The sequence below is a fragment of the Pagrus pagrus genome (assembly GCF_965226575.1).
Source record: "Pagrus pagrus genome assembly, chromosome: 23".
Taxonomy (NCBI): Eukaryota; Metazoa; Chordata; class Actinopteri; order Spariformes; family Sparidae; genus Pagrus; species Pagrus pagrus.
In genome coordinates, this window is record NC_140205.1 from 8,312,551 (window position 1) to 8,336,209 (window position 23,659).

Consider the following 23,659-nt stretch of genomic DNA (forward strand, 5'->3'; position numbering starts at 1 on the left):
TCACTTGAAGGCCTGTGATGTCCCCAGCTGCCACCTGCCGCGGCAAGCGCCATCTCCACAGTTGCGGGGCATTAGCATGGCATGAAGCTGGCACAGCACAACAAGAACTCGCACACAACCCTCTCGGGGGAGAGAGAGGGGTGTTTTTTCTTCTTTTTTTTTCGAGGGGGTCGGGTGTGTTCCTGGGCAGGGGGCACCCCCAGAGCGGTAGGACGTACAACAGAAAACTTGCAAGCCACAGCAGGCAACTGAGGAGGTCTGGCGTGCCGCTTGATAATGCTGTGTCCCTCGGGTGGCCTGCGGGAGCCGGCAAAGCGCATGCAAGCTTGAAGCGATGGCACTCGGTGAAGGGATGCGGAGAAACAAATGTTGGCTGCGTACTTTGAGGTAGATGTGCGGTGAGGGTACGACACCAGAAAGTGAGCGTGTGGTGGACTGGAGTGAGAGGAGGCGGGCATGTATGTACATATGGTACAGTGCATGTCAGTTAGAGCTGGAGGGCAGGCAGAGAGGGCGTATGCGTCCTTGTGCTGCGATGTCATTGAGCGATATGCTTTCCTTTGCGTGTGTGCGAGCGCGTCCTGTACATGCATTGTGCACGCTTGGCTTGCCAGTGTACCGGAAGTACCGGGAGGCTCGGGGAAACAGGCTGAGTGGCGACGCGCTCTGGCGACGAGGCTCACACCCTCTGGTGCGTGCTGTCACTTCAGTGGAGGGGGTTCCTCCAACAAGGTGCAAAAGGGGAAGACAGCAGAGGAGAACTGGCGTCGTTTCCACCACATGTGTTGGAGATGGCCTCCTTTGTGCTCCAACCATGTCTACTTCCATACCCGGTCCTCCCTCCTCTCTCATGTGTGTTTTAGTATTCAACACAGAACGCTTACAGCTCTCTAATCAAACAAAGGTTAATTTGTGTTCTCAAGCCTGAATGTCTGTATGTCAGGTGCTGAAGGTATATTGTTTTAAATTATACATAAAGCAGATAATCACGTCTGCCTCATGAGATGTCATGGAAACCACTCTAATCAGATGTGCTGCGTATCGACGACTAAGCTGCTTTAAGGCACCTTTCAATACCCTCCTGAGACCCGGAAGAATAAAGGTTTTAATCAAGTGGAAATCCACCGTGACGTCACCCGTACTGTTTTGAAGCCTCCCGTTTGGCATCAGTGTCGACGCCATCTTGGTTTTGTAGAGCCAGAAGTAAGAATGTTTTGCCAAGAGTGTGGAGCTGTGGAGGATATCCTGATTGGATCTGACTGAGCACCCAAGGACATGCCACAACAGCAACTTGTCAATCATAAGGTAGCCACGCCCTGAGGCATACCCAACTTTATCAACCAGTATGCTCTAAATGGGACTTTAATTTACAAACTGAGCATCATGATGTACTGAGGAAGACTTGAAACTAGGGATTAAGACCATAAACTCAATAGAAAATGGTTTACTGATGTAATTCATCAAGTGAGAAGTAGGGCCTTTTTTTCATAAGTTTACATACGATCAGACTCATTTTTTGCAACCAGTGGAGACGCCCTCTGCTGGCTATTAGGAATACTGCAGGTTTAAGTCACTTTTGCTTTGGCTTCACTTTTTAGACCTAGAATCTATCTATGATTTTAATATTTAAATTCTTCTTTTTACTTTTTTATGTTATGTGTGTAAGAAATAAAGCACACATATTTCTTTTCTCACAATTTTTAGCATTTTAGTCAGGTTTTTTCCAAGAAAAAAAAGTAAATAACAAGGTGATAAATTGTGCTTCTGTTTCATTCCTTCTTATCTAATATTGGAAACACATTTTATTACTTGACAAACACATTTTCTTACAATGAACACTCGCGTTAATTCGAAACTTATCTCATGGAACAGTTCCTGGTCTTAGCGACACACGGAAAACATCTCTCTAACTCGATGATTTGCACCGCTCTGTACCTGCGACAGCATTTCATCAGCCGGTAGCAGCTTGAAATCAAAATGCTGCAACCTCTCCTTGGCAGGACTCCCAGAGGCCTGGTTATCTGACCTGCGCTGGATCCAGCTGTTTGTGGCAGCCAGATCAAAGAAATGCAGGATGGTGCGGACAGTCAACATCTTTGTGTGGCTTGACACTGACATAATCTTTTTCCGCCTCACTCAGGGACCCTTTTTGTTGAAGTATGGAAAATGGCTGACAATGAGAATTAATGTACACTTCTCAAATCCTAATCGGTCAAGACTGTCGTGGAATAAAAAAAAACAACACCGTCCTTATGAAGAACAGACGTTTCTTTATAAATATGATCACCTGAGGCTCATACCACAATTAAATGTGTTTGCTGTAGTTCCTGCCATTTTGAAAATGCACACTGGCTCTGCTGGCCACACCCCCATGTGTGCTTCATAATTATGAAGTGCAGGATGTGCTTTTCGCAGTGCATTAGCACTTAATTAGACTGCATGTATAGTGTTTGACATAAAGGCCTCGGTGTCAGGTCTCCCACAGCATGAATATGACAGCATGTACAAAGAATGTATGTAATTCTGAACTGATTAAGTGAAAGGTGAGTGTACATAATATACTCATACATCCAAGAGCCGTTGAATACGTGTTTTTTTTTTTCAATCTACATGGACAGTGTTTTTTCATGAACATTTCATGTTATAGAGAGAGAAAAAAAGCTTTCAGGGCCTTTGACGAGCTGTGTGTAGGTGGAATTACTTACTGAATTCTTCATTTAGCTTTCATTACATTTATGATTTGAAGAGTTAATGTATGATTTTATATGTTTCACAAGCCACCGTGGCAGAAACTCAGAGGAAAACATCCCTTTCAGGCGAAAACTCAAGGGGAATTTGCTTCCTTGACCGTGCCGCTGGGTGATCGAGGGTGATGCTGAGTCTGTCTGTCTTTGTATTACACTATTTGTCATCATGGCTCAACTATTGTGTTCTTGAAGGCTGCACAAACTCCAGTATTTCAGAACACTGAGTCATCAGTATTTAGCTGTACTGTAAGTCTATTGTAGTAGTTATTGTGACAAATCCAAGATTCATCAAACCTACCAAGGTGAAGCTTTCATATAACAGCAGTATCTTCAGTCCTCCGCTGGTTCTCTGCAATCACCAACTCAATTTAGCATATATTTCTGCTCATTTTTGCCATTTCTCAGTCCCTTTGGATCAGCAGTGTTGGTAGTTGCCAGTTTGTGGGAAAAAAGGAAAAAAAAGTTCTAGGATTGAAAACCACATTTTGTGTCTGAATCAATAACACACTTCAGTAATTTGTATTTTGTAGTAAAGCCCAGACAGTAAGTCAATATGTTGACATTGCCTTCAGTGTGACCAAAATAAATGAAGTTTATTTTAATTCGCACATTAATAGCCAACTAGAACATCTCTTCAGTACCATCTGTGAGTTTGATAATATCTTTTTTTGAAAATTTAAAATCGCTTTTTCATCTCAAAACTATAATGAAAGTCCATAAATTTACCAGAAAGGACAACAAAAAGGACAAAACTTTATTTTTTGGGTTACATAAAGTTCACAGAAAAGAAAACATGCTGAAATAAATACTTGTGAATGTCTTGCTGGGTCGGGTGGAAACAACAAACAACACAATTCCTCCTTTTTAGTGCAGATACAGCACAGCGTGAGTCGCGTTCAAAGACGAGCCGTGCTGCTGAAAAAATAACATGTCCGGGCAAAAATGTCCCGACATACAAGTGCACGCACACACACACACATATAAACACACAAAAGAGTTCAACAAAGGTGTCTGGGAGACGTCTGCGGTGTCTGAAAAGCAGCACAATCTGACAATTCTTATCAGGATTATTATTGCTTATCGGGGCCTCAGAGGAATCTTTGCCCTATTGGATACATGATTAATCTGTGAGCAAATTATCATTCAGCATCCTCGGAGGCTTCGTTTTAAATTGCATCGCTGTGTCCCTCGTAGAATGCCAAAACCTGATAAGGCGTCCTTATTCACCATTTCTTTTCAGAAATAGAGTTATTCACTCACCCATTGAAGACATTCAGTGTATTCACATTAAAAAGAGCCCACACCTGCCTCGCTGACATTTCACTGACAGCTGATGATGGTACATAAGAGTATTACGTAAAGTCCAGCCTCGCGCGTGCCGTGACAGACTAGTGTACTGTGCTATCCAAGTGGATCAGTGTGTCTACGTGGCTCAACGCCTAATAGCTCGTTGAAGACTCTGGAGTTTTCCCCTCTCTTTAAATTCACGTCTAAATGATGCGGAGTGGGTGGGAATGACAGTGACAGCGTGGCTTTTTAAATCACTGGTTTCCTTCCCCCCGCTGACACTCACCAAGTGGTGGTATTTCAGCAATACACTGAGTTACAGTAATTAAATAAGTGCATGGCAGAAAAGCGTTTGCACCATGTAATGTTGGGCTATTTGTGCTCTCGTCTTGCAAACAATCAAGGAAGATGTTTGAGTACCAAGAAATAATTCCACAGCACGGAGAGTCAAAATATACTGGAAACTGGCATCAATTGTCTGGTCAGACCATGATCTGAAAAGTGAAGCCAGTGGGAAGTGCCTTAAACAATTATATATAAGCTTATGAGAAAATGACTCTACTTCTCACTTGATTTATTACCTCAGCGAACAGTTTCCTGATGAGATTACAGTCTCAATCGCCGGTTTCCAGTCTTCTTCTATCCAATATGATGCACATTTTTTAAATTTTGATCCAGTTTGGAGTAAATTAGATGATAAAGCAGAGTATTTTTAGGGTGAGGCTGCCTTGTTTCCTCTGTTTTTTAGGTCAGATCCAATCGGGATATCCACTCCAGCTCCACCCCAGTCTTCAAAAGTGTTGTCCAAAAGCTATGGATGACATCTCGGGGATAGGATTAGACCAGGTTTACAGATTTTAAATCTTGCTCAGTCATTGTTTCAAAATATATCTCATTACAATTTAAATCTGCCAGTTTTAGACAAGGAAGTGATATTACTATTTTAGATAGACGAGTGGTAATGAGGGACAGAAGGGCACAAAAAATGTCCTCTAACGAACCTGAAATGGGGGCTCATTGGCTCAAGGTCCAAACGTCAACGCCCCGAGCCATTTAATATCTTTCTTTTATTAAATGGGGAAAAAAAGGATTTGTTTAAAAAAGTGTTTTCAAAGTAAAGTCTCAAAAAAGGTTTTGTCCTGGGTGAGGGTTAGGTATTGTATGATGACACACCAACTTAAAAAGAATAGATTGTTTTCATTTTAAATATCTGGAACCACTGGTAATGTAATATTTCCACTGAGGAGTTCAGTAATAAAATTGTCAAATCATATTTAAGTTGCTTTTTGTGAGCTGATATAAATGTAACTGATTGTGTCAAATGGGCATATGATAGCGTCTCATATTGATCGAAGGCCCCTGTATCGAATCGTATCGAATCAAAATCGCATCGTGGCAGGCTTTGTGATATCGGATATCTTTATAATATCATATCTTGATGAAACTTGTGATTTACACCCCTATTACCAACATGACAACTGTCCATAGTTGTAAATTCCCACCTCAAACTTTTATAAACTGCCTGGAAATTAAACTGAATCAGACAGTTCCACTCGTATTAGGTCAGTGGCATTAGCAGCTGCATTCATGCTTCACATCACTCGCTCAATTATCTACTGTTTGGCTACCAGCCGATTGATAACATCCAATCATATTTAGCACGGCCATTATAACCCGACACTTCCCAGCATTACTCCTCTGATGGGCTCATGCCAACACAATTTGTTTCTGCTGCTCACACCTCCTCCTCTTCCTCCTCTCTGTGCGCTATATTTTCGGCATTGTTGATTTAACTTTGATTTAGTGCGTCATGTATGGTTTCACGAACGCCGGATTAGCTCTCCCGACGAAATCTTTCCTGCCGCTCAGATCCTCGGAGGGCTTCCTCAAAGAGCAGAGCCCTCCCCTGCAAATCCGGCTGTATAACCGTCAATTCCTTGACACGAGTTTCTCTGCCAGAACTGAGTATTTGCATCTGAAAGGCCTCAAACTGGACTTCCAGTTTCATCAAAGATACACCCACGCCGAGGCTCAACACCGACGCAACGATCGTTTGATTCTGCGCTGCTGTTGGATTGAATGTGGCCTTTGGTGGTGAGGGGGCATCCAGATGGGCCAGTTTACTGACTTCCTGAGCTCAGATGTCAGCATCATACTGGGCAGCTGCGCTCTGACCCCTCGTCTAACTGTTTACTCAAAGAAATACAGAAATATCAGCCTGACAACTCGCGCTGAAAGCCTTCAGTTTTGATCGCTCTAGGTACAAATCACAATCTTTGTCTGTGAATAAAAGAGCCCAAACGCAAATCTCAGATAGCTCGACTGCCGTAATTAAATTAGTCTGCAGAATCAAATCCCCATTTCTGTGTCCACTAACAATAACTTCATCACTATCTGGAACCTACAATGGAATGGACGGTTGTAATAGGAGCTTACGGGGTAAAAAATACTCCAGGGTGCGGAAAATGTTAAGACGCAGGATTACACTGGAAACGGAAAAGGAATTACATGTAAATCTATATATTCTGGACAATGTCTACCTAATTAAACTTGAATTCATGCTCTCGGGGGTTGACTTCCAGAAAACCGGTAACTCTTCAAGTGCACAGTATTTTTAAGGATTATTTTAAGGCTTAAACTGCTTCTTCGCTTCCTCCTTTGTGTATTCAAAACAGTAAATTCGCTTTATAATAGAATTATGAGCGAGTGGCCTGCGAGGAAAAAAAGTGTGTCGTATTAATAAATCCACTTCTATGAGCAGCAGTTAAGACTACTGTGGGTATGAATTTATTTAAACATGATGAACGATAAGACAAGCAGCTGAAGTCTACGGCCGGATGTGGACAGTGAAGGCCCAGTGGGATCATTAATAGTGGATTCGGATCCCAGGGGCTAAGACAAATACTTCGTTCTTTATTAACATCACGGGCGAGAGCGAGAGTGTTCAAATATAATGGCTGTCGCCGGAAAGTTCACAGATGGCTCGCTGGAATAATACTGATGAGATTGAAAAGGCAAACACCTCTCGTGATTATTATGGATTTAACTCCCATATGTGCATTATTTAAGCCAGTTTAATTAAATATTCAGTCGATAATGACAAGTAACTGCCATTAGAACTTGCATGTTTAAAGCATTAAAAACTGGTATTAGTGTTTTCAGGGAAATCATTTTTCATAATCCCGTCACTTCGACCTCGACGTACAGAACTGTCACCGATAACATCAAGGGCAAGTTCAGTGCTGTTGGCGGTTCCTCATTTTTGTGTTTTATTAGCCGTATCCAGATTTATTTTGCGAGTTAGCCAAAATATGAAGTGATGGCGTTGCCTGTAAACGTGCATTTGAAGGTGAGATGGCGATCACAGTGATGAGTCTACTGGTTAATAAATTATGTAGCATGAGCTGTCTGTACGCATTAGGGTCAACTGATATTGACTTCTCAATCCTTTTTTTCCTGACAAAAAACCTTTTTCTCCTGAAAAAAAAAGTTTTTTTCCTCCTTGAATCACGGCCACAGCCGAGAGGAAGATGAAGAAAGTGCATATTTCTGGCAAGAAAAGACAGAAAACAAGTTATATGTGTCTGAGGTTGGAAAACATTCTTTATTAATTATGCAATTTTGCACGTTTTCCTTAAGCAGTGAGGACAGTGAATATCCAGGCATCCATCAGCATTTCACACGAGTGTCAGCGCAGAATTTATTTGTTTTCCTGAAAAAAAAACATGTATGCATTATGAATATTAAAAAGGCAAAACATATATATGAAGCAAATGTAGCCATTCATGATCATCTCGATAATAATAGTCATAATATAACATGCCCGAGCGTGACCAGTGAGCAGTGGTGTTTGTTTAAAGGTGTATTCACCACCAGTGATGATAGTTTGACCGCTGAATCTTTTGTGTTGATTGCGTGGACGTGCAGCCGTCAGCTTTCACTGAATTCAGCACTCACCAGAAACTCCAGTTCTCTGTCATCGTTTCCCCGCTCTTCTCTGAAATATCGATGTGACTTTGGGTGTTTATTCTCCCAGGAGGTCCGGCTGTAGCGACTCGGCCCCTCCCGCTCCACCCAGCTCTCCCCACACAACACTCTTTTGTTTTGTTTTGATAGAGTGAAATCACATATTGTGCATTTAAGCACCGCTTTAGCAACACATCCCTCTGTGTAAACTACAGGAGGCTTGGTGATTCACATGTGTTGATGCCAAAAAGCTCTTTGTTGCTGGCCCCTCGTAGTCATTGTGTAAGACGACAAACACATGGCGAGCCGAAGTTTTATGAAGCCTGACAGACGCGGTACATGTGTTTGTTTGGATCCCACTGACATCTAAATTGTCAGGATAGTGGAAAATATGAGATGAGGAATGGTACAAAAGGTGTTTTTTCACAAAGACCTCGCTCAGAAGGACGTAAAAGTCGGACTCAGATTGTTTGCCGCCGGTAAAATAACTTCAAATCAGGCGGCAATTTGATCTAAAGACACTGCGCTGTTTATGCAGGCAGGAGAACAGAAACGCACGAGGCAAATACAAAGAGGCACTTGAAGGTAGCTCAGTGACATGCCGAACTGCTCGCAAATACACAGGGGAAGGCGGTTTGAATCTCCTCTGATTTGTACAGTCGTGTGTTATCGTTGTCTGTGGCGTAATATGATGATGTGCCGAGCAAGTCTAATGCTCTTGAAACCGCTCAGGGATGAAGCGGCTGGCATCCCCCCGTAAAAAGCTCTTTCAGGGTAGATTTCATCCCTGATGGTGGAAAAGTTATGTTGATAAAAAACATCGTGTACTGCGAGTCAACAATATGGCACATTATGTTTTACTGCGCCGGCTTATAGCACACACACACACACACACACACACACACACACACACGCAAAGTATGCTCCAAATATAGTAGATGTGCACATACTTCCTTTTCTTCCTTCCCCATGCAGAAGCTCATTAAAAAAATAACGATTTTAGACTTAATGCCTTCTATTCTTAACTCTCTTGTGTGTAGAGCATGGAAAATTACACAACCATATTTAAAGAAAGGATCATCAGCAGCCAGCTGTACCATTTCTGTTTTGTGGCAGTGTTTTCCGAACGCTTTCAGTCACCCCCGCGAATGCCGGCTGGCGTTCGCTCGCTGTAACCTGGACATTGCCGTCCATTCATCCACTTGTACATAATGATTCTGACCTTCTCTGTGAGTTTCTTTAGTCGTTCCGCAGATGCCAGAGCTCTTGTAGTAAAAACCTTGTGAATCAGCTTAACGTGACAAGTTGACACCGAGTTTGAGCTCCTCTGTTCCTCTCGGCGTGTTAGATAAGCGCTAAGTCCACGGTCTTTTAACATTTTGCAAGATTTGTGAAAAGATTGTTAACTTTCTTCCTGCAGGACTCATAGTTCACACATTCACTGTGCCCATGTCACTCTACTCTGGGGTAAGAAAAATCTCTTTCCTGAGTAAAAATTAGTCATTTGCAAACTCCTAACAGCTGAACATAGTTGGTCGCAAGCTGTTGTTCTCACTTGGCATTATTTTAGCTACTCGTGTTTCACACAGCAGAGCAGAAGCTGTACTCACTGGTAAAAATACTCAGCCCAGTCACCAGGATGTTAACGCGTCTTCAAACCACTGATACGTCCGAGGTTGACATTTGTACCGAACGTGGCACGTCATGTTCACGTCATACTGTATGCTTATTAGCTCTCTTTTTACATCGGGAGGTGGAGGGGAAGTTAGTGGCTCTATTACAAGCCACAAAGTAGTAGTAGTTGGAGTCTGCGGGGACATTTCAAGCTGTTTTCTTGGCGACCGAGGTTGGCTATTTTTCGGGGGAAGTGGGACCATGTCCAGTTGTTTTTCTGGCGACTAAACAGGAGGTTTTTAAGGAGACCTGAGGACATTTCTGGACATTTTTGTGGCAACCAAAACCAACTGATAAGTTTGAACTTATCTGTGGTTTTGCAGAAATGTACTGAGCTGACATTTACTCTGAAAATTGGGTTGAAATACTTTTAACCGCCTGGGTTGAGCTCCGAGTCTAACAGCTAAGAAATGGTTGAAGACTATTTACTCCTACTGGTACCCGGCTGTGTAAATATCCCATGACAATATTGTGTTTGCTTAACTCTTAGCCTAATGTCTTTATGCACGGCAGCATGTTGGCCTTCCTGTTTTCATGGTTTGTCCAAGCTGCAGCATCTTTTTTTTACTTTCCAGTGGGATTGTGCAAGCACATCTGTCACTGTATCCCGAGACCGAAAAAGGTTACCTAGGGTTTGCTAATGTCCCTTGCAGAAACATAATGTTACATAATGCTGCTTCATAGGGCCACAAGTCGAGCAGCAGTAACAGTAAATCAGCCTCCGGAGAGAAACTATCCGCGTCCAAAATTCTCACCACGTACTAACTCCAAGCAGGTTTTCGAGTCAGACAGTCAGCGTGCATTTTAAAAAACTTTTGATTTTTCGAGTGCGCTGTTGATTGCCACTATTCTCCCACAATGTGATTCCAAAAAGGAAATTGAGGAGCTGCTCACAGCAGGAAAGATATTAACCTGATTGTGGGTGGTGGTGAAAAAAAGCTCCAGGAACAAACAGAGCATAACAATGTCGCTTTCGGAAAAAAGCATCTGCATCCGCTCCGGGAAATATTTAATCGTTCAAAGTTAATACGAAAAGGAGTCATATGTTGATTTCTACTAACTTTTCAGAAAAAGTGGCATACGATATAAAGATAAACAAATCTTGTTTTTTCAAGGATGATTTTTTATTCAGTTTAGGTTAGTTTTTTAAAAATATATTCAGATATATTTCCACTATAAATCAACAGAATAACACAGCTTCTACCTCCCAATAACCGCAAGTTTGCTCTCCTCCAATTCAACAGCACACGATGTTCATGTCATTCAGGTCTTACAGAGCGGCAGACTTGTCTGGATGACTGACAGCAGAATCCCTCCCGGACAGGATTCCATCCCTAAAATTATAATTGGAAATAATAATAAAGTAAGAGCTGATGGGATGTGTGTGTTGGCGACAGTGCGACAGTGGTTTGGATCCTGTCGGGGCTGAAGCAGGTACGTTTTGGACACAAACTACACCACCTGAGGACGGAGGGCAGGACGTGAGCGGGTGTTACCGAGAGATAAGGGAAGACAGGGGAGCGATGCAGTGTTTTTTTGAGGGGAATTAAGTGGCATGAACAATAAATTAACAATTCAGAAGAGCTGATTGACATTATAAATGGAATAAATTAACTTTGTCTGCCGAAAGTGCATATTTTACGCCACTGACCTCAGCCTGTTAAAATAAGAGTTAATTCAATACCAGCCTGTAAACATTTCAAAGATTATCCGGCTTTGGAGTGATCCATGAAGTATTTTATAGAAGTCTGCACGGACATCGGAGCCGTTATACTGTATGTCTCTGCTGTCAGTGCTTATCAAATCCATTTCACTTTCTTATTGGGAAAATTACCAAATCAAATAAATTCAATACTGCCTTTTCACTGCTGCCTTGCACCCAGGCAGATTGACACATAGCGAAGAGGGTAAACTAGGTAGGAAGAAGGGAAACATGACAGTAAGGAGGAGAGTAAGATGGCAAACGTGAGAGAGAAAGGAACAAATGAACTATGAACTTTTGGCCAAAAAACAGTATATATCAGGGGCTTGTGCCACAAAGCGATTAGAAATTAGTCATCAAGTAAATCTCTATACTTTTAGCTTTTTAATATCTTCATATATGTGTCTGGATGAAAATGTACCCATCTTTTTTTATCCCCCCGTTTAAAGGAACCAGAATAGAAGGAATGACATGCTTCCTTCGCCCGTGTAACTGCGGTTACTTCTTATCTTTGAAAAATACAATAAAATCCAAGAGAGACTCAAAGCAGAGAGAACAGTAAACAGCAATTTGACAATTCTGATCTGTGACCAGCGGTGCGTTCGCTGATAAACTTTGTACACACAAACCAAGCCGCTGAAATCAGTCCCACGTTTGCATCAGCTCTCAAATATGTTTAAAAGCGTTTTCTTTCTTCTCGGGTTTATGAATTATTGAGACGGGTTTCATTTCCTCCTCAAACCTCGTCAGAAGTCACACACGCCTTGGGTTCAAAAAAAGATATTTCCTTTGCTGTTTCCTTTTGTTCCCTACACATCATTGATTTTTTTTTTATTTTCTCTTTTCTGGCAGTCTCGTAGCCGCGCTGCTAACACATGTAAACACGTGGATAGATCACAGTCGAACAGCACTTTCCTAATTGAAAAAAAAAAAAAGGACCTCGGTGATGGGTGCTTTTCTCTTACAAATCCCTCACAACAAGGCAACATTTCATGCTTTAATTGTTGTTGACACAGTTTTGATTCGGCTGCCTGCGATGCTGCGGAAGGCGCCGAATAATCGACATTTCCAAGCAAACAATTTGCTGACAACGGCGCTCCGCTGTAATCTGCACGTTACGTCTGCTGGGCGTTGTTTCAACTCTGACAGCTTTACAAACAGAGAGGAGATGAAACCAGAAGGCTGCGCTTACAAGTCAAACAGACAACCACTTTTCATATCACCCACCATCACTTTCTTTTCCCTCCCTCCCTCCTTTCTCTTTTTTTTTTTTGTCTTTAGTAAGTAGGCCCAGTCGCTATCTCATCAGCTCGGAGAGGAAAAGCAATGAGAGCGAGGGACGGGAGGAGGGCGCAGAGACGATGGATCGTTTGTGACAAAAAAAGACAGAGAAAGGACATGGATCTATAAGACAAAGTCGTCTCACCAAGTCCATGAGTCAAGTGACAGGACAGACAGGATTCTTAATTGCCTTTAGAGCATATTTCTCATCCAAAGCTCTGGTAATTGGACATGAACATCGGTGATAAATTGCCCGGGCCATCTTTGATTTGGTGGCTCCTGACTGCTGCGTGGCACCTGGAATTAAGATGGGCATCCATGTGGGGAGGGATGTTTGCAAAAGTTTCTGTATTTTTTATTTTTTTTGTCTTATTTTGAATTCCACACATAGAATCACTCAATGACACCTGCTTTTGTAACACCTTCGTATGAGTTTTATACCAGATAGGACACAAAGCTCAGTCATGAATATTAATTTACGCCTGTGGTTCTGACTGGGGTCATGCAAAACCTTGTGTCATCTATCAACCACGGAGAAAGTCATGAAAAAATAAAAGTACTCCTGCCACTTGTAATTGAAAAACATGTCCTCGAGGTTGAAGCTGTTTTTTAAAAATCACAATTTGAATTTAAGTAGGTACATTTTCATGTTGCTCCCACTCTTTCAGTGCAGTTTGCAATAACAACCTCTGGTCACCTTCAGTGTTTAATTGCAGGAGGGAAAACAAACCAGGCTCTCCTTTTACCCTTTGCTGTTTTTTTGCAAATTTTTCAGCTACATACGCTTTAAATCATACGTCTTGTGCTCTCATTTGGTTGAAAATCAGAGAAAGAGAATTTAATTTGTTTTTTGTTTTTCTTTGTTTTTTTCTGCTTACGCCTCCTCTCGTTGTATTGACCCGCCAGAAAGGAATTGGGTTACATTTCTTTAGCTAGAGGAAAAAAATGAAATCCAATCCAATCCCTTCATTTTAAACTGTTTTTGTACAAAGCAGTTTGTCGGTAGGCAATGACGAGGACTGCCAGATAGTCTGCTACAATTTTTCACAAAAATCAAGTTCGAACTAACACAGTTCGTTTGAACTAATCCGTGCAGGTCCATCGAGGCATCGACACAGGAACTCAGGGAGTGATCAATGTTTACCTCCATCTGTCGGTCTTCAGAGTCTCACCCTTACTGTACGTCTAGTCTGTTTAGTTGAGTGGCTCTGGTTCTGCAACTATCCTAAAAAATATATTCCCCAAAACAAAACCAATGGCCTTCACAAAGTAAAGAAAGTCCTCTGATTTGCTGCTTTTTACCAAGTCGGCGATCAGCCTTATCTTTTTTGGTAATTTTGTCATCTACAGTCCTTCCAACGCAATACTTAATATTTATTTAGATTTTTTTGAGTCCCTAGCAGCAGAAATTGCATAATGTGTGTTTAAGATTGTCTTCTGCTAGACCGCAAAGCAAAGTACTTCAAATGGCCTAAGCCACAGATTTCGATACTAATGTGTCTTTCAGTCCCTTGCTGGTGCTCAGCCTGTCAATCACACACTCAAACCAACACCACTCTTGTTAAGTTTTCTCAAGAACTTTTAAGTTATTTCCCCAAAGACCCTTTTTCTTCCTTTTTAGAAATTAAAAAAACTTTTGAAAGTCCTCTAAAATTACTTTTTCAGTTAAATGTGACCGAGTTGGCGAACAGCCTTTACTTTTTTGGGAATTTTGCAATCTACAGGGTAAATTGTGTGCTATGCACCCTACTCCACCTGGCCTGTCCCGCACAATACTCTGCAATTTTAAAAAAATTTGTTTTGATAGAGACCCTGGCAACAGAAATTACATAATGTGTTTTTAAGATTGTCTTCTGCTAGACCACAAAGCAAAATACTTCAAACAGGCCTAAGCCACAGATTTTGGTACTGGTGTGTCTTTCAGTCCCTTGCTGGTGCTCAGCCTGCCAATCACACGCTCAAACCAACATCACTCTTCTCAAGTTTTCTTAAGAATTTTTATGATATTTCTCCAAAGCCCCCTTTTTTTCCTTTTTAAAAATAATTTTGAAAAATATATTTTTTAAAAAACTTTAAAAAATTCTTCTAACATTACTTTCTCTCAGTTAAATGAAGGACTGTCCTGGGTGTGCTGTATTTTGCAACAATGAGCGCCTTTGTTGTGCTACGATAGCAGCTGATGTTTGTCCATATGGTACATAATGTGGTGATTTGTTATGATATGTGTAGCTAACTTGTTAACCCTTCTCAGAATCTTCCATCATGGGAAATATTACGATGTCTAATTACCAGGCAGTGAATCTAGTATGGTGTGTAAACTGACTTTTAGAGATCTATTTTTGGAGACAGTCACTGTGCCTGCCTCTCCCAATGAGCTGTCATTCAACATACTTTTGAACTGATAGATATCCGCTGTGGTTTAAAACATCTGCCATATGTCTCCAATGTAAATGAAGCATCGGCCTCATTCATGTCAAAAATAACTTGAGTCGCAGAATCTGCCAGTTTCCTTTCTATGCTGGTAAATTCAATGTATGTATATGCAAGAGTCAGTTTCTTCAAGGTGACCTTGATGATGTAAGACACTTATGAATACTGCAGTATGAGACGGTGTTGTTGTATCCTTTCACAGCCGTATCCTCCCTGGGTTCAACCAAGCGTGTACAGTTTCATGAAGCAAGCTTTAAACTATATAAGTGACGATAACGAGGAGGCAGCGATGTGCTTTATGTCAGATTTGGCAAAGCACGGCTGCTCTATGTTTTTAACAGTCATTTAATGTGGAATGGAGCATTTATTTATATGGCAGGCGATATTAAATGTTTATGAGCACTTCATTACAGCCCTGAGTTTTCCACCATACCATAGTGGATATGACTGCAAAGATTGTGAAAGACTATGACCCAGAAAACAAATCAAAACCCGTGCTGCTGTATATTTAAATGCACGCTGAACAAAAATCACAAGGAATACCTTACTACACTTTTAATGTGAAGCTATAATGAGCAAACCCACTAAAGTCATGTTACTGTACATGCTCATATAATTTAAGCTGACTTCCAGCAAAGAAGCGCAGCCAATGTAACATCCATACTTTAACTCCTCTGCCTTAAAAACAATGATCATGAAGTACATATAGCTCACAAGCTGTCAGTGATGTTTTCCTTTGCATATTTAAATCAACTTAGGGAATATGGAGCCTTGGCAAGTATTTGCATGAGATCCAAAGACAAACTAGAAGATAAAGCACTTCATTCCATGTAAACAAGTTTGCGCTTCTTTTAAACATCACCTTTGGTTGATCTCATTCCCGGAGAGTCATGTTTTATTTTGTTTCCTGGCACCGAGATCACACAAACACATTTCAGACATGCACTCTTCAAAAACAAGCCCCCCCCTGAAATCATCACCTCATGTAAATTCAGCAGTTGCCCTTCTGCGCAACGTTAACCCTCTAAATTGGAAGTGAAAAGTGAAAGTAGTCTATTATACGCTATTGTTTGGTAGAAGTAGATAATTAGAATTACTGTGAAATAAATTTCAAAGGTTAAACTAGTTCAAAACTGACGCAGGCTTCTAATTTCAGATTCTTTGAAAAAACCAAGCCAAGCTTTTAGTCAAAGGCCTTCGTCAGAGTGTTTTGTTTTACAGGTAAAACAAAACCTTTTATCTGCGGAGAAGTACTCTCCTACTTTAGCACAACTGCTTTATTACAATCAAACTTGAATTTTGATCAGAACTCGCGAAGACCTCACTGTCGATCCTTGTACCCACAACTGTATAATTAGCAAGTAAGAAACACACGACATTCCTCAGTTTTTCAAGCAAATAATGACGACAAAACACTTTTAGTTTGCTTATTTTTATTCAGCAGATTTTTAATAGAATGCAAAGGTCCATTATGTGGAAACAAATTCAAAACACTGTTTCTGCTATGGCATACAGAGACAGAAAGAGAAGAGTCTGCCCGAGATAGGATCATAACCATTTTAAGAATGTAAACTTTACAGAAGGAGATAGAGAGATGATAAAATGCCACGATGGCATCGATGTTTACTGGTCATAAAAGTGTGACATAGTGAATAAACGACAAAACACTCCCCACAAAAACATCTGCAAATGTCATCATCACACAGATATACATCGAAAGACAAAAATAAACTCATCCTTTTTTTTTGTCTGTGTGGCTCCACCTACAGTATTTCGCTAAAATAAATCCATTTACACTTTTCAACATATCCTCACATTTACATGAAATCTATTAGGGAAGCATTTTTTTGCAAAAAACAAAAAAAACAAAATCAAGCATCTCCCCCGAAACAACCAGTCCCTTCCTGTACAGAGGAAAAGCAGGGATTGGGCTATAGCATCAGAGAGCAGAGGACATGATTGGCTGAAACACGTACGCATTAAGTATTATAATTATTATCATTCACACAGGAAGTCTGCTGAAAAGTTAACATGGCAAATAACACAGATTGGCAATAGTGCAGGCTGCTTGAGCTGGCAGTGGCCCATTAGGAAAAAAAAAAAAAGGATGAATAAAAAAGTGATTCTCGAATGATTTTTTTTTTTCTTCTTATTTTTAGCACTGCTAGCATGCTCTATTTGGAGCTACAGGGGCGAGCTTGAGGGGAAAAAAAAAAAAAAGGTTTAAGCAGAAGAAAAGTCAGGACCGGAGGGATGAAATGTCAAATATAAAGGAAAGTGAGTCAATGCTTGTCGTTTAGTTTTCTTTATTAACTTTATGTTCTGTCCAATAGCGTCACTCGCCGTCCATGTCGGTCTTTGGAATGGTGTTGATTGGATGGTCGGTTTGTGTTTTTCTTCTTCTTTTTTTTTTCCTTTTCCATTTTTAGCGCCTGTAACCAAACTCGTCGGCATCGTCTGCACGGAAGTCTCCGTAGCGCCAAATGTTGAGCTGATGGAAAGACAGAGACAGATTTTATTGACCATAATGAAACAAATAACCGTAAAATGCGGCTATGTTCCCCATTCCTTTGAATGGGGCTACAATAACCTCTCTAGCGCATTACATGTTAAATGGTCAAGAGAAAAGGGAGAGTGTGGGAGGGAGACAGAAAGTCATCATGCAGTGTGGAGAGAGAGAGATCACTGCTTTTACAGCCTGGTGTGAAGGCGACTGTATCATCATCATCACCATTTAATCCAACTCTTTGTGCTTGCCCATCCAAGCTGGAGGCCCTACAATGCCTCAAATACCACCCAGTCTATTACTTCTCCTATTCCATTACATTCACATTCCCGCGTCGCCTCATAAACCATCACATGCGTTACCCAGCTAAATGCCGCCTTTATTACAATGCTGTTGGCAAAGTGTGTGTGTAGTTTGGATCAGCATCCAGTATGGCAATTGGTTATTTAAATGTGATGCAGTCTGAGGGGTGTTTGTGTCTTTGTGTATGTAAGAGGGTCTTGTGTGGGATGTTTCTTTTTTGGCTCTCGCAAGCATGCGCGCTCAGCTGTTAATGCTGTGATTCATACCTAATTAGCGACTGTGCTAATTAGCACTAGTTATTAGGATGAATGAATGAATCAAGCCATTTGTACGTGTTGCCATTTCCCGTCTCCCACTTCGCTGCCTTTTTTTTCCCTCTCCCCCTTCCCGACACCCTGAAAACACGGTTGTAACTCCAATTATGATTGTTGAGTCAATACCACCTCCGACTGGCTCGTTGTCTGAGCGTGCTGTGTAACTACGGGGTGAACCACAAGGGCACAGGAGGGACGGCTTCCGCTAGGATTTTGAGCCATCGCGCTTGACATTTACATGAGCAAAAACAAAATAGGATCCGATTGTTTGGAGGGTGTGCGCAGGCTTGGCAGGGTTCTTGTGAAAGAAGGCTTAGATAGGAACAAAAACTTTCCTGTCAAAGTCTGAAGACAAAAACAAAAGAGATCCAGCAAACAAGGTTTTGACACTTAAGCTCAGGCTATTAGACAGTGACATCTATTGTTTTTTTCTTGAAGGATAAGGCTGGTGATACTTCTATGTTTTTGTTATTGTCGAAATATCTCATGAAAAGACCAAAAACACCCATTTCTTATACCCAGCCTAAATTATTTCTGCTTTCCTGGGCCTATCTGTGGCACTAAGCCCCAAACCCATTGGTTCCCTTGATGATGTACATCTTTAGGCCCAGATACCAAAGCTGTAGTTTTGGGAGTAAATACAGTATTTGTTGAAGACTATTTTCAGTGACAGACTAACCATAAAGCAAAGTTTAGACAACAATGACCTCTATTTTGTTGGAGCAAACACCTGCTGATATTTTATATTTTTATTGTTGTCTAAATATCCCATGAAACGACCAAAAACACCAAAATGTTAGCTTCTGTCACTTTAAAAACAGGTGATAAAGATGTAGTTTTATTTAAAAGGCGCAATATGTAAGAAATGGCCACCACAAACTGGCTAGCGTGCTAATTCCAGTACATATCTCTGCAGCACAATACATAGATGTCTTCAATATAATGTCATGTGTTACTTCTTCATATTGTGTTGATAATTGCAGTTAATTTTTTAAGGTTTAAAACTAAAATTCTTACATATTCCACCTTATAAAAAGCCAAATGATCTCCAGAGAGAGCTGGACGTTGTAGTCTATAGGAAACGCCAGTCAAACAGGAGTAAATATAGCACTCATTGGGGACTATTTCCAGCGACTAATGAGTATTTGTGATTGACACACTTGTTGATTTGTTAATTCATTGACTCGTTGATGTTTTGTAATTGTTTTTGGACAATAATGGAGCTAAATGAAACAGAGGAATAAGCTACATCAGGCTTGGACTACACAGTGGGATCAATTCATTGTTTGTTTAGTTTTTTCATGGGATTTGTTGACAATAAGAAAAATGTATCCTTTAAACATAGCCCCGCTTTTGTATAATGAAAATGACTAAATTCTTAATGACCCACATTATTAGATTCTTTCATGTGTTTGGTTTTAAATGCCATTATTTGCTGCCAGCTTCGCTCTGGCAAGATGGTTTTCTGGGCTTGATTAAAGTCATTTTCACTGGACAGTGTTGTGTTGGATCCCTGTGACTGGACTTATTGTAAAAAAAAAAAAAAAAAAAAAAAAAAAAAGAAGCAGGCATCCTGTGTGTTATATGCTGCCTTCTATTCACTCTCCATTTTCTCTCTTCTCCCTTTCTATCCCCGCTGTACACTTTTGCACACATCCCCACCCCCCATTTTCACAGTATGGACCTGCACAGACTGTGGGCAGCAATCCATATGGGACAATGGTGACTGCCAATGTAATGTGTCGCATCTTGAGAGAGGGAGAAAAGAGAGGAAAGCCGCAAAGAGAAAAGACACTTTCTCTGGTAGTTGGTGTCGAAAAGTAATTAGTGTTGTAATGTATTCTTGTTTTGGCAATATTAGATTTCTCAGCGAGAGGCAGACAAACCTAAATTATAAAGAGGAGGAGGCGAGAGAGAAGCTGATGAAAAGAGAGGGAAAGACAATGAAGTCGGGACTGCCGGGTCTGGATGACTTACCCTGGCACTCTTGGCAGATTCTTGACTGTTCAGGTACTCTGTCACCTAGGGCAGAAAGAGAAGAGCCATTAGCATATCACATCACTGCGTCACACGTGGGATTTTAGAGGATTAAGGTGAATCAATGCATCCTTTCAACCTCCTCTGCCCCTCCAGACATTTCTTTTACCTGCTTACATGGAAATTCACAAGTTTTTTTTTGACAAAGTTCACTTTTTCAGAAGGGCACTTGCTCACCCTCGCAGCAACACTAGATTCTGAGGAACATGGCGTTCTCTGAAGATCAACAGGATCAAGATAACACACATGGACGCATAGTGCTTATGTCACTGCAGGGGATGTGGAACGCGAAAACATGTGAAGGAAGCATATGGAGTGTGGTACGCCACATTATGGTTCGCCGTTTGGGGTCAATGCTTTATCCGCCGTGTGCAGGGCATCACTTCGCGCTTCATGCTACAGCTCACACTCGCAAAGCCACTCCAGATGAGAGGCTCTCATACCCCCTCGTGTCTGCTAGCCCCGGGCCGACACCTCGCTGGTTTGTAGCAGCAATTTATAATCAAGTGCGTTCGCAGGACGCCTTAAGGGAGCTACTAGCTAAAAGGGAATGAGCCCCAACTTCCACCTGGGTTGATGGAGAAAAATTAGAGCCATGGTAAACAGGCATGTTAAACAGTTTGTCAAAGGGCTTTACATAGAAAAGTGCTATTTTTTAATGTATGGTAGAGATGGTTGCCAATCCTATCCTCTGTTACATATATATACAAATGAAAAGCTGATTTTATAAACTGCATCCTTTCTAAATGTAAATCACCTTTGGACTTCTACAGCCATAGCCTTACATGGTCGGGTGAAGGGCTGCGACTAACAAAACTTTCATAATTGATTAACACAGATTGCTTTCTCGGTTTATCAATTAATCTGCCCGGAGTTAATAAAAAAAACTGCCTCTTTTGATTTACCACAGCCCGAGGTGGCACCTTTAACTACCTTGACACCGCAAGACTCAGACGTGATCAGTTCACGAGTGTATGAAACAAAGACGAGCAGCAAACCCTCACATCTGAGATGATACTCGCTCGGCAAGATGGCTGAGGATAATTTTTCTGTCATTTCAAAGGCTGGACTCTGACCTTTTAAAACTTATTTTTTTATATAAACAAAAAGATATAAAACATTCTGAAGGAAAGGAAAAAAATGAAAAGCATAAGAGGTCTATAGACAAAGGCTCTACAATATGAAGTAGCAGATATCAGAGATTTGTGCGTTTTTTTTAACTTCCTTTTTTAATTCATTATGTGTCTCTCAGTCCGTCTATGAGCAGTTTATTAAAATATCTAGCATGAACTATAATTGTATAATGTGTATTTCCTTATGTTGATCAAGAACAAAAGTAAAATCCCACACCGTCTTGTGTAATGTGGGTTTTATTTCTAATAAGATTAAAAGCAAAACTTTCTCTTCAAGTTTCTGATAAAGAAACTATTAATAAACTAAGCCAGTGCTAAACGCAGGAGTTTATCATCTTAGTCACGCTATGCTGCCTCTGTACACACCTATCACATGTCTAAAAATGTGATGCGTGGTAGACATGCAGTTGTTTAATTTGCTTGACGCAAACAACTGGACGTACGCAATATGGACGTATAGAGAGGATATAAAAGAGTTGGACGAGGAGAGAGGAGGAAGCCAACGTGCAGAGTTGAGCATATTGACTGCTTCTGCTAGAACAGCCACTTAGCCTCATTGAATGAACCAGTGATGAGTCATAGGGCAGGGGAGGGGAGGGGGTGCAGAGAGAGTGTGAGAGGCAGTGTTTGGATAGATGGGTACAGCGTAAGTGGATGTATGGACCTTGGAAAACTCAACCGGCAGAGCCATCTGAGTGGAGCTGGAGTGAGAACAGACTGATCAAGCTCTGCACGAGGCCTTCACACACACACACAGTTCATCTCACCTCCACCGTGTTTAACCGTGCACACCCACACCTCTCACATCCCGTCTGCACAAGGTGGAAGTAAAGTTCTGTAAGTAAGTGTTGTGTAGCCAATTGTTGAGTAGGTTTCGCTGGATTTGAATTAGCGGAACAGATTTGAAAAGGGAAACGTTCGCAATGGCGGTACAAAGAAAACAAGTTAAAGACAAAACACAAAGACGGCAAACTTGAAAGGAGGAGAAAGTGAAGAAGAGTCATTGTGTTCTTGTAATGGATTCATTGTGCACCATGTTTTGTAGCTTATTATAGTAGCAGATGAGCTGGCTTTCACACTCAGACGCACACAAACGCACACACACACACACACACACACACCAGAACAAGGATGCCAGATGTTAAAACTGTCGAGTGTGGATGGGGCTCTGGAGTTTAATTGCTTTGCTAGCTCGTGCACGTAGGTTGATTTGATAGCTCCGCTGCACATGGCACCGCCAAGATAACAGACCCGCAGCTGGATGGTACAGCCACTCTGTCTAAGGCGGTGCACGTGTGAGCGCGTGGCTGGGGGAAAGTGCAGTGGCTGCACAAGTCATCCATCAAAGCCAACTAAAGGAGAGATTTTTTGGAAGGCGTTGGGATATGGCATCTTGGTCCCATCAGGCAGATGTCACCATATGGAGGACCCAGCCGACGATATTTCACCGACACAAAAGGCCAGTGATGCCATTTGGGCTTTGGAGGGGAGCTATCAGTGCCCGTAGCAGTTTTAGCTGTCTATGCTAGTGCTGCATTTGGAAAAAAGCTAGAGGGAAACTAAAATTATGTGGAAGAGGGGTTTCAAAGTGGCTCTAGCAATATTTGAGCAGAAAATTACATTTGTGAGAAAAATGGCAAAGCGGGAATATATAAACCTGAGCTCAACTTTAAAGAGGAAATAAAAAAATATATCCAGTCGTCACTTTTGCCAAACTCGACACAGCTGAGCGCCTCCATCCGAATGCAAAGCATTCTGTGAAAGATACCGAGTCAAGAGCACTACAGCACAATATGCACAGATGATACGCTGCCATATTGGAACTATCACGGTGAGCCTCTTTGTACTCCGGTCGGGAGGGTGCCTCTTCCCGGCTCGCCCTCATCTTTCACTGTTCTGCTCACTTCAGCTCGGTGTGACACAACAGCCAATCAGTGTGCAGCTGAACACCAATGATGGCTGCCTACGGATTCTGAACAGCTCCACGTATCCTGTCCCGGATCCCTCTTTCACAGCTTTTCTATTGGCTCCAGTGGGGAGGCATAATGGCTCATTTGCGACAAAAACAGAGGCAAAACTCATCTGGAGACGACTTCAAGTGGCAAAGGGAAGGAATGTTTCTTGGGAAACAAGTGCCGTGTTAAATACGGGGGGAGAGGATGGAAAAAGAGGGATGATGTGTGATGCAGGAGCGTCAGAAAAAAGAAATGATGTTCCAGCAAAGGAGAGAGGCCAACAAGGATGGCGTTTAAAGCTGATTATGTGGAGGAGGAGTTGAA

General features: G+C 41.5%; 1 protein-coding gene across 2 annotated transcripts in view; it reads right to left on the reverse strand.

The window, feature by feature from the left end:
• Positions 1-16,503: 16,503 nt before the first annotated feature.
• The window catches only part of snd1 (staphylococcal nuclease and tudor domain containing 1), a 173,082-nt gene continuing 165,926 nt past the window's right edge, over positions 16,504-23,659 (reverse strand). For both annotated transcript variants that reach the window (XM_084346557.1, XM_084346558.1), the window contains exons 24-25: positions 20,188-20,232; positions 16,504-17,578 (exon numbers count right to left, since the gene is read on the reverse strand). In XM_084346557.1, the coding sequence (XP_084202683.1) occupies positions 17,513-17,578; positions 20,188-20,232 (111 nt within the window). In that variant the 3' untranslated portion in view covers positions 16,504-17,512. The remainder of the gene's footprint in view (positions 17,579-20,187; positions 20,233-23,659) is intronic.